At 27.1% G+C, this 12,443-nt stretch overlaps 1 protein-coding gene across 1 annotated transcript; it reads right to left on the reverse strand.

Annotated features, from left to right (window-relative positions):
• Positions 1 to 1,955: 1,955 nt before the first annotated feature.
• LOC145100313 (equilibrative nucleotide transporter 3-like) lies at positions 1,956 to 9,047 on the reverse strand. The gene is made up of 9 exons (XM_079037631.1): positions 8,992 to 9,047; positions 8,785 to 8,889; positions 8,523 to 8,678; positions 8,303 to 8,446; positions 8,089 to 8,194; positions 6,251 to 6,423; positions 5,673 to 5,833; positions 3,239 to 3,497; positions 1,956 to 2,299 (listed from the first exon to the last, which is right to left on the reverse strand). Exons 2-9 carry the CDS (start codon positions 8,872 to 8,874, stop codon positions 2,192 to 2,194), a joined length of 1,197 nt encoding a protein of 398 aa, XP_078893757.1. The 5' UTR covers positions 8,875 to 8,889; positions 8,992 to 9,047; the 3' UTR covers positions 1,956 to 2,191.
• Between the last annotated feature and the right edge of the window lie 3,396 nt (positions 9,048 to 12,443).

Below are 12,443 nucleotides of genomic sequence, written 5' to 3' on the forward strand. Positions count from 1 at the left end.
AAACACATAGTGTTTTTTTTATCTTAGTTCAGATGTGTTGTCAATGCATGTCTTTTTACAAGATTGCTTATTTTGAGTATATTGATATATGCATGAACTTGCATCGTTGTTGTATGATACATGGAATTCTTTAAAAGAATATGTTATGTTTCCAAACACATGTTTTGAGTAAGATACTTGACTTTTGCGTACCTTCACACGATTCAAAAATGAGTTTACTTTCTCACATGGAATTTTTAACTTTTAAAGTGCACACTTGAAAATTTTATAGCACCTGTTATTTTTGGGGTTACAAGTTTTATCTTTTCAGTGAAAATTTTGTAAATATATTTATTTTCAATTAAAATAAATAAAATAATGGATTAAAAAGTTTCAAAGTTAATTAATATAAATTTAACTAATTAAAGTTTAGTTAAAATGGTTTATGTGAAAGTTAAAGTTAAAACAATCTTTAAGATTTAGAATTACAGAATTATATTTGAATAAACTCATTTAATTAGATATTGCACTTAAAAGTGTAAGATTTTTAATCATCTAGGACGGAATTACTTAAAATGAGAATATAAATGTAAACTGAGATGTCACATTTAGGGACCATCTTGTCAAATATGGAAACTTAGGTTTAATTTGGCCAATTAAAATTTAGAGTATTTTGTAAGAAGTTGCAGTTGAAATAGTAAACTCTAAGTTCGTTATGTGTTTTACATATTATAGCTAGTTGATAAATTAAATTATTTTTTGAATTTTTTAAAATTATCATGAGAAATAAAAAAATAACTTATAAGTCAGATTTTTAAAAAATTATTTAGACTAATTTTTCAAGAGTTTTTTTTTCTAAATATTCTAAATATATCCTTAATTAACTACAGCAAACCAATTATCCTAAATTTTCTTTTATGTCATTCTATATATTTCAGTTAGTTTATCAACTATTTTTAACAAACGTTTTTTTTACCATCTAATTTATAAGTTCATAATTTGCTTTTTACTTCTCAGTTAACAACTAATTTTTCAGATATTATGTGAAACATAATCATAATGTTGAAATAGGCTTGAAAGGGAAATTAAGAAATAAAGGACCCACTCTTATAAATAGGCAAATATTTGAACTCAAATCCTCAATTCCCTCTCCATCTCTTTATTATATTGATGTAGGGCTTAGGAAGAGGCCTTGAGTGAAGATTTTAGTAGATGAAAATTAAATGGGAGATTATTGGAAGACATCTCAAGAGTTTGGAGGAGGAGTCATCAAAAAAGAGACTTATGAATGTAACATTCTCATTCATGTTCTCGATTCCACTGTTATGAGGTTTTCATTTCTCCCAAATCCAAAATGTGATGATATTTAATTAGATGACAGGATGAAGTTCTATTTAGTATCTCATAATTATTTTATTAATCAATCAACAATATCGTTTGATGTTGATTGAATTTGAGCTTGTGAGGTGATTTGGAAACTTATAAACCTTATATTAATATTTGAATTATTAGTCTTCCATAGTTCCAATAAAATTACATAATTTACAGCCGTCTAACATAACTTCAATAGAGATACTTATTGCCATCCAGTTGAGTATTAATGGACCGAAGAACATCATCTTTTTAGTTATATTGCCAATAAACAATCAAACAAATAATCCAAAACCAACAATAGATACAAAAGTCGAAACTAAAAAGAGAATATAATAACAACAATCAAAACCCTTGCAACAGAACTAACCAAACCATAAGAATATATTAACAAACCAAAAAAATCATACTTAACAATATAAAGTACGATCGTTTTGAAAAAAAAAATCAAAGAATGGTACCTAGCGAGTGAACAGTACCGAGTCCATGAATAGTGGTTACTTTTTTTTTTTTTCTAAAATTTCAACAAAAATAACAAATTGATCTACAAAATTAATTTTAATCGGATAAAGCTCTCATATAATATAAACGAATAATAATTTAAAGAGAAGACAGTTAGGGTTTCATTATTGAAAGAAAGTTATATTTACAAAGAAGAGAAAATACAACTATAAATAGAAAAGTTACCTAAGATTATCTAGCTACATGGCTAAATAAAGACTCAAAATAAAACAAACCCAATAAATTTATTAGGCTACCATAACTTATTTCTTCACTTGATAACAAAAAAGACTAGTAAACTGCATACGCAATACGTCTAATTAACATGCGCCTACATCTCTCACCAACCTTTGCCGATTAGCCATAACCAGTCACATGTGACCCCAACGAAAATACCTCCCATAAGATACAAGACAAGTATATTCCCTAATGCGTTTTGTTCCGGTCCCTACAAACAATAATCATAAAAACACTTACATTATTAATACGTACGAAGAAAATATATAATATTGAAAATATATATATTTCTGACGAAATTGGAACTAATTCCATATGTTATGGTGTTTATATTTTCCACAACCGCCTTTCTTTATAAAAAATGGTCATTGAAAAAAGCATGTTGGGCCCTTCATAACTATTCTAACATCGAAGTGTTCGTTTAGTTTATTTCAAATTAATATTTATAAAACTTAGGGGTGTTTGGATTAGCTTATTTGTGGTGAGAATAAGCAATAAACAATAAGCAGAGAGGGGGATGCTTATTAAAATTAACTTATTTAGTTTGTTCTTAACACAATAAGCTGATTTTTAAGGATTTTATCAAAACACTTAAACTTAATTTATTATGGTGGGAATAAGCAATAAACAATAAACACCATCTTTTTTCATATCCAAACACCCCTTATTAGGCCACATGTATATAGAACAAAAATTAGCAATAGTAATTACTTCGTCTTGAAAATGCAAGAATATATGATTCTGGTGTATAAGTCTTTCTAGTTTAATTCTATATATGGATAGAACCGATGACATGGGCTGGAGATAAGAGTAATATATCTGGTTTGGTACTTGGTATCATCATGTAAAAAGTTTTTCACGTTATATATATTTCAAAAAAATAAAACAACGATCGTAGACAAGAAAAAACATTATACTTCCATGAATCCTTTTATTAAAACTATATTTTAATTTTTTTTATTATTACAATAATATATTTTGATAAATCTATCTAATTATAAAAGAAGCATGATCCACAAACAAAATTTTTCACCGTCATATTTGGTTAGATTTCTCAAAAATCAAAATACAATATGTAATAATAAAAATCAAAAGTACATAGTTATAATAGAAATAAATGAAACTAAATTAGTATAATACACGAACGAACCTTGTAGCCTTTCGGAGCAGAAGTGAGGACGCAAACGGTAAGGTAACCATTAGTTAATCCCAAAAACGATGTCAAAAATATCATCCAACCCTGATCAGCATATTTAGCCGTGAAATAAAACGCCGGAATGAGCAAATATCTTGCTAGAACTGCTATCATGAGTCCTTTTCGTGACTCCAACTTCATACATTTAATTAGTGGGATATATCGTCCCACGAGGTCCCACATGTTGTACATTGCAATAAGAACAAGCACGTACCTAACAATGAAATGATGTTAAACAAGGAGTTGTGGATAATAATAATAATTTCCAAATAATAATAATAATAATTAGATGAAAAAAGTTTCAAGAATAATTAATCTTAAAGTTCTTATTAAAAGTGGTTGTAGATAATTTTCAATAATAAGAATAATTGGTAGTTTTCAAGTCGGAAAAACAAAATTAGACAACTTGTACTTTACACCATCCCGTTTAATTTCTATCTAAAATTTATAATTGGTAATTACAAAATACTTAGGGTTAAAAATATAGATTTGGGACTTGCTGTAAATATAGGTCCACGTAGGGTGAGTTTAGACTTTAGAGTGAGACTTGAGGAATAATTTGTGAACTTTTGGAAGTTAAGTATTTTTAAACCTCTGAGGCTTCTCCCAATTCTTCATTCGAACGATTTCTAGAGAGTACAAGGTGAGAACTTCTTAATCTTGACTAAAAATTCTATGTCCAAGTAATGGAGATTGAATTTTGTTGGAATTATTCATCAATTTATTAAATAGAACCTTCTAAGGAGTTGTCGATATTTCTGAAGCTTCTATGATAACATGCTCATCATATATGACTTTTGATGAGAGCTTTAACTGTTTATTATAGATAATATCGATTGAAAGACTTATGGTTTAATATGATGATATGATGAAACAATAATTATTTATCTTATGTTAAGCACCGGTGTTTATCTAATGCATCCTTTAATGTCTAGTGCATAGGTAGTAATATATACTCCGTAATACAGTTATGCCAACCCTTATCTTTGATTACAAATGATACACTTCGATCTTATAAATTTCTTTTCATAATATTAGTTATTTTTACAAGTTCAACTATTTGTTGAATTCTATTTTTCAACAAGGTAGCCACATAGATACAACCGTGAACCTTGACCCACCCATACAAATTTGAAGTTTTATATATATATATATATATATATAATAAAAGGGGTAAGGGACGCGAATTGTGATATGATCCCTCCATTAAAAACTTCAAATTCTATATGAAGAGAATAATCTGTTGCGACATGTTGATTAAAGAATTATGGTTGCAAGTTTTTGAGTAGATCACATCATTATTGTTCATTAGCTTTGTTATTTTTTTTCTTATTTTCTTAATTAATCAATTATTTGATTTAATTTTCATCTTAGTCAATTTTTAAAAAATACTGCTTGCAAGTTTTTGAATTATTTTATTATTTATTTATATTTTATGAATTATTTGGTCTATCGTAAAACAAAATTTTAACAATCCCATTAAAAAATATGTTTACCTATTAGAAAGAGTTTTAAAATGGCTATTGCAAGTTGCAACTAGCTTACACGAGATATGTTTTATCCGGTTGGAAGGTATATGCAGTTTTTTGTTTTTATGCAAAAAGACACCAAGTAAATTTAAGAGATTTTGGTATGATTTGGTTTAGGATTTTTATATTAGATGTTGATTTTAGTAATTTTCTTTGACAAAGATGAAAGAGCGTTTTACCTATGTTTAACATATGTGTTTATTTTGGTTTTAATTTTTTTATTGGTCTCTTCACTTCGGTTTTGGTCCATCTTATTCCAATAGGAAAAAAATAGTAATTTTGTTTTTGGAACAGAACCAATGAAAATCATTGATTAAATGGATCATTATTTGTTGTATGCTATAATAATAATATTGTATTGATCTAGGAGCGTGTTTGATACAGAGCGTTTAAGAGTTTATAACTTTTAACTTTTGACAAAACACTATAGTTTAAACAAAAAACTTCATTTGGTAGTACGGATGTTTAACTTTTAGTTTAAAGTAGCGTTTAACAAAACGTTATTACGCTTTTTAAATTATTTTCAAGAATTTCTTTAAAAATATGTTTATGTATTTAAAGGATTTTTCTTTTTTGTAATTTTGTATATTTCAAAAACTTCCAACTATTTTTCTCAAACAATCCTATAACAAATAAAAACTATAGTTTCTAGCTGTCAGCTTTCCACTACCCGTTACCAGTTAGTAACCATTTTCTTCACACACTCCCTATATTATTATTATTATTACTACTACTACTACTACTACTATTATTATTATTATTATTATCTTTGTTAAAATTTTCCTACTTCTAAGGTTGTACCCTACGTATAAATTGTGGTATAATGGATGAACGATATGTGTTGAGAGTGTTGATGTTACCAAGAACCCAAGCTATGCGATCCCGTGTCTTCGGATAAGAACCCAGGAAAAATAGAAAGTGTTAATAGATATATCAAAAGCATATCGATTGCATAATCAGTATTTTCCCGTAACAATTCTTTGCTGCTCAATCGTTCCAGTTTTTTAGAATTTGATTTTATCTGCAAAGAAACCAACCAGGGTTAAAGATTAGCAATCATACATACTATTTTAAAAGAGAACCATTTGAAAAAAGGTCATGTGTTAGTTATAATAATATACTTTAATTGACTTTTTATTGTGGCATCTTAATTTCATTTCCTTATGTTAAACATTGCAGGTTGAAAAGTCTATTTAGTTATAGCAATCTCATTAAGTACATATCATGTCTTTGTTGTAGTACCAAAGTATTAATAAAAGTTCTTTTTTACTGTAATGACTTCAAAAATATTATATATATATATATATATATATATATATATATATATATATATATATATATATATATATATATATATAACGATTTTAATATAACATAAATAAATTAAAATGAAGTGTTATAATACCCAAACATATATAGAACACATTAACATTAGTACCTCTCCTGAATGCGAGTAAATTCCACCGGCAACAAGATCAGCTGAAACTGTTTTAGATCCTTCTGAAGCTGCTTTTGATCGGTAGTATTTTACAATTGGAAGCTTTGGGAACACGAATGCATATAGAAGTACACAAAGCAACTCGAAGATTGTGCATAGCGTGAAGAATAAAACTGCAAAACAAAGATTTCTCTATGTTCAGCCTTGTTTGTTTTACGAGTAAGTATTATCCAGATAAAATAATGTTTGAATACATTATATAAATTTTTTTTGAAAAAATAACTGCAAATTTGAGAAAATTTGAGGAAAAAACAAAATAGAGCAATTTTGTAAAAAGTTGGACTTAGTATTTGGTTTATCTTTTGAGGGGCCAAAAGTTCTTTTTGAAAAAAATAGAATGCAAAAGATGTTTGGGAAAAACATTTTAAAAGCTACTTTTGGATTTTAGATATAAAGAAAATTGACTTTTTGGAAAAATCAGAAATCCTGACTCTTTGTAACTTTTTGTCTTTCAAAAAGATAAGCCAAACACCCCCTTACCAGGGAACCTTTTTATAGTCGGGTTTTTTTTAAGGATAAATAATTAATCTAAGTAGTTATATATTGTATCCTCCGAACTCCGCTCACATTGTATCTAAAGTTTCATATCCTTACAAATTTCAAAACAAGAAATTAATATCCTTCTAATTTCCGTTTCTACTAATCTTTATACTCATTTAAATGATAACACATGTCATATTAATATAATAAAATATTATTAAATTTTATTAAATGAGCACTAAATGTTACGCATGTAACTATTTCATTGGATCGATAAAAGGATTTTTAAGAAAAAAAAAGTAAAAGAATATTTAAGTTCTCTTCCAAAACCATTCTACTAAAATTAAATACAATTTTAAAAGTAATTTCTTTTTGGAAAATCACAAGATGGTCAATATCGAGAGGTTTTAACAAAACGACAATTTTTTTTAGTACAAATGACAACAACATATTTATCTATGGGCCTATTGATAAAACAATTTGTATGGCCTCTTAAAAAAAATTTATTTTTTCAAAATACGGTAGAAATCGTTTTTTGTTTTTTTTTTATATTCATACTTTCTAAAATCTATTTCGCAAATTTTTATTTTATTTTATAATTTTTTTTAATTTTTTTTTACAGTGGGAGATTGATTGTTGGATTGAGAAAGAATTTAACATTATTTTGGGTAAGAAAATGAGGAAATATCTTAAAATAAGTTTTTATTTTCACAAGCCACGAAATTTATGGTCGATTTAAAAAAAATAATAAAATAAAATAAAAACCGAAAATGATGATGTTGTACTGAATTTATCTCATTTTTCGACAAAAATATTTAACACAATAAGTGACTTTTACCACTAAATAAAATATTTAATCGCATTTTCAAGGTTAATAGACTAAAGTCATAATACACAAAATAAAAATATTGATGTCATATCTAGCTGTTCAAAAAAAACAAGAACCGGAACTGAAATGAGGCGGTTCCAAAACTTTATGAATCGGAACCGACGGTTCCGAGACGGACTCAGGGGCGGACGCAAGATTTTACATTAGGGGTTACACGGGAGAGTTAGGGATTGTACGGTAGTAGAAAAAATAAAAATTTTGAAAATTTTCGAAAAATTTTCCACTGCGACCGGAAAAGTTAGGGGTTGCCGGTGCCACCGTGGACCACCCCTAGGTCCGCCCCTGGAGACGGTCCCGCTTACGAAAGCAAATACCCAGTTCCGCTGCTTACCCTATTGATTATTGATGGGGTCCAAGAAAAACCACATAGAAAACCAAACGTAAAAGCATATAAATGTGAAGGACTTACGTGCTCCCTTTCGTAAACCGTTTTGTGAATTATCAAAAACACCTTTGGTAAACAATCTCAAAGTGGAGGTAAGAGCTCCTGATGCAGAAAGCCCCGCTAGAAACGACTATAAATAGTACCCCAACCACAAGACAAATCATTATATCACATAGTCAAAAACAAGTCCACACACACAAATTACAAATATATAATAATTCGATTTATAGGTACTAACTTGAATGAACTCGGGGAGCATGAACGACAAGTCTCCAACCATTCCACCTTGCACATAAGCATCGGCTAACCCAAAGGCACCACTTATCAGACACACGCAGATGAAACTTCCCATTCCTCCTTTACCAGATGTTGCTAAATCCAACTACAATACATGACACAAACGGAATCACTTCGTTGTTAATTTTCCAAAAAATTTTGAGACGTTTTTGGGGACTTACAAGCAGAACAGCGAGAGTACTGAAGAAGAAGAGAATGTATCCAAATAGATTTCGTTTCCTGGTGTTTATATTGGCTTCATGGTATGTGAGAATCGCGAGTGTTCCGAGGGCGAATGGTTGGTATACGAGCGTCAGGACTCTCATGGAGTGATACTTCTGCAGCAAATCGTCCAAAATCATGGTTAGTTTCGATTGAAAAAATGGTACGTATGATAACACGAAGGTGATGCCACATGAGTGGTAGGTTTAATTAGGAGATTACTGGAAACAAATGAACGTAGTAATCTTCAATCGTCAGCATGCTATTCCAAGAAAACGCACACCCAATTCCAAGAAGCCAACACACCACCATTACAGTAAACTTCCCCTGCAAATTTCACAGTTTCGTTTATGAATTATGATCATCCAAAACTTATTCAACGATTCACAGTTTCTCAAGATCACTAAACGAAGCAAACAAAAGTGTTACCTCCAGTTTTTTGGGTGCACTCCCTTTCTCAGTTGTCGTTGGAATTGCTGATTCCATTTTAGCAGTATGTTTACAACCTGTTTGTCGAGATTCCCCGGATGAGCTTTTTAAAATTGAAAATCAATATGCATTATACATAAACATAAAGCAACTGAAATTCATAGTGGAAAGGGTAGAATTTATACAGTACCAAAGAGAGATTCAAGAAACTGGGAGTGAAAATTATCGATCTTAGTGTGATTTCCGAGATGGGTTGTGAATTGTGAAGGTCCTTTTAAGGACACGCTATGCAGGGACTTTTTATGCTGGAATCTTGCATGATAAGAATGATTAATTAAAGTTCCGCGGATTACTGATTCTAGTCTTTTTTAACAAGAGGTTTTTGCATACGATTTTCCATTAATGGAATCCACAACGCACGGAGAACAAATTTAGTGACCAAGTCAACTGCTATTCGGTGCCATGAGTGTTAGTGTAAAATTTATTGTTTCTCTAAAAGTTAGTGATGTTGAATTCCATAATAATTTTGTTTAAAAAAAACTAGGTTTATATTAATAAATTTATTAATTTTGTATTTTATATATGACTGTTACACAAAAAAAAGTAACTTTGTTGTATTAAATAAAAGAAAAAAGTATATCACATTAATTAGTGAAATAATGAAAGGGTTTATTAAAATAAAGTATATCACATTAAATGGTAAAACTTTTTGTTTAATGAAGTGTCTGGGAAATGTGGCCTTTAACCACAAATAACATAGAATATATATATATATATATATATATATATATATATATATATATATATATATATATATATATATATATATATATATATATATATATATATATATATAGATATAGGGTTAGGTTCATTTGAGACCACCTATATTTTGTGAGACCGTGAGACGCATTTTATTTATTTATTTTTATTTTAAATTTTTTTTAGTTAATTCAAGTTCCGAAAATAATATTTAAAAAAAGAATTGTTGGATTTTTCCATTTATTTTGCATTTTAAAATTATTTTTTAGAATATGTCAGTGTAATATTCTATTAGAATATTTCACGTATTTTTCAAAAAAAATGGAATTTATTTTTATTTATTTTTATTTTTTTAGTTAATTCAAGTTCCGAAAATAATATTTAAAAAAAGAATTTTTAGATTTTTCCATTTATTCTGCATTTTAAAATTATTTTTTAGAATATGTCAGTGTAATATTCTATTAGAATATTTCACGTATTTTTTAAAAAAAATGGAATTTATTTTTATTATTTTTATTTATTTCTATTTATTTTTAGTTAATTCAAGTTCCGAAAATAATATTTAAAAAAAGAATTTTTAGATTTTTCCATTTATTCTGCATTTTAAAATTATTTTTTAGAATATGTCAGTGTAATATTCTATTAGAATATTTCACGTATTTTTCAAAAAAAAAAGGAATTTTTTTTTTATTTTATTTTTATTTTTTTTAGTTAATTCAAGTTCCGAAAATAATATTTAAAAAAATAATTTTTGGATTTTTCCATTTATTTTGCATTTTAAAATTATTTTTAGATTTGGTCTCACGGTCTCACAAAATTAGAATGGTCTCAAATGAACCTGAACATATATATATATATATATATATATATATATATATATATATATATATATATATATATATATATATATATCAGACGAATTCACCTGCGTTGCGCAGCGAAGATTAAAATTATACTGTTAAACTATTGAAAATATATGTTTAAAATAGTTATGTTATTGACATTAACTTTGAGATAATATTTTTACACATACAAACACACACACACACACACACACATATATATATATATATATATATATATATATATATATATATATATATAGAGAGAGAGAGAGAGAGAGATAGAGAGAGAGTAAATTACTGAAATTGTCCCTATGGTTTGGTTAAAATTGCACGTTTGGTCTCTAACTTTTTTTGCACTTGGATAATCTTGTGGTTTGATTTTGTTGCGTTTTTCGTTCCCTTACATACATAAAGTTAGAGACCAAATATGCAACTTTTACCAAACCATAGAGACGAAAAACGCAACAAAATCAAACCAAAGGGACGATCCGAGTGCAAAAAAAGTGAGGGACCTAACGTGCAATTTTGACCAAACCACATGGACGATTTTAGTAATTTACTCATATATATATATATATATATATATATATATATATATATATATATATATATATATATATATATATATATATATATAATCTCAATTATTTTGAACAATAATATTCATTGACATCAACCCATATTCCTCATTAACAGAATTAATTATAATTATCTATTTAGTATTATTTTTAACAATTATTATTATTGATTAATTATATTTTTACTTATGTGATCATTTTCTAATTTCAATAATGATGTTCATTTAAAATACAATTTATTTATAGCTAAATGTAATTTATAATTTGATGTTATTGTCATTTAAAATTGTTATTCATTAATTTTAAACCACTTATTATTAATAATAAGTTAAAAAAACTTTTAAGAAACACTTAATATTATTATTAAAATCTGACACATACACTAAATAATAAAGTCATAAGATAGACAATTTTGCATTTTAAAAGAGATTTGTATGGATAAAATGACATATCCATGTAATTTGATTTTATTATTTACAATTATTGCTTATTAATTTTAAAACCACTTGTTATTATTAATAAGTGAAAGAAACTTTTAAAAAGCACTTATTAGTATAATTAAAATGTTAAACATATTCAAAAATATAAAGTGATAAGATAGACAATTTGCATTTTAAAAAATGCTTACATGGATAATATGGATAATATGAGATATCCATGATTTTTAATTAATTATTGTTTTGAAGCAACACGAACACATAAGACGTGACTTGGTGACAATGTCAAACACCAAGCTTTTTTGAGTTGTGGCGAGTCATGTCGTTTGTAAAGCTTAATATATATATATATATATATATATATATATATATATATATATATATATATATTCAACTATTATTCATTTATATATATATATATATATATATATATATATATATATATATATATATATATATGTGTGTGTGTGACTTAAGACGACATTTTGTCAAACCTTGGCAGCAAGTATAAGTCTTGGAGTCATGGGGGAACCATGACGAGCTTTTTAGAACATTGATTATAACATTATAATAGAATTAACAACTTACTTTATTGATTAAGAAACGATACTCTTATACTTGAAGAAAGATCTAACATCATTTAATATAGATTAATGTTAACTACTAGTTACTCCAAGATCTTTCATGTCTACAATCTAATACAACAAAGCAATCATTGTATCTAATTACAACATATGTAACATAAAAATATCATAAAAAGCTAAAATATAAAATTAAAAAATATAGAAAAACTTTGAGGTAATGGGTATATTATTCCCTTGACTTTGAAT

This window comes from Lactuca serriola, chromosome 4 (genome assembly GCF_051521515.1).
Source record: "Lactuca serriola cultivar US96UC23 chromosome 4, Lser_US96UC23_V15, whole genome shotgun sequence".
NCBI classification, from domain to species: domain Eukaryota; kingdom Viridiplantae; phylum Streptophyta; class Magnoliopsida; order Asterales; family Asteraceae; genus Lactuca; species Lactuca serriola.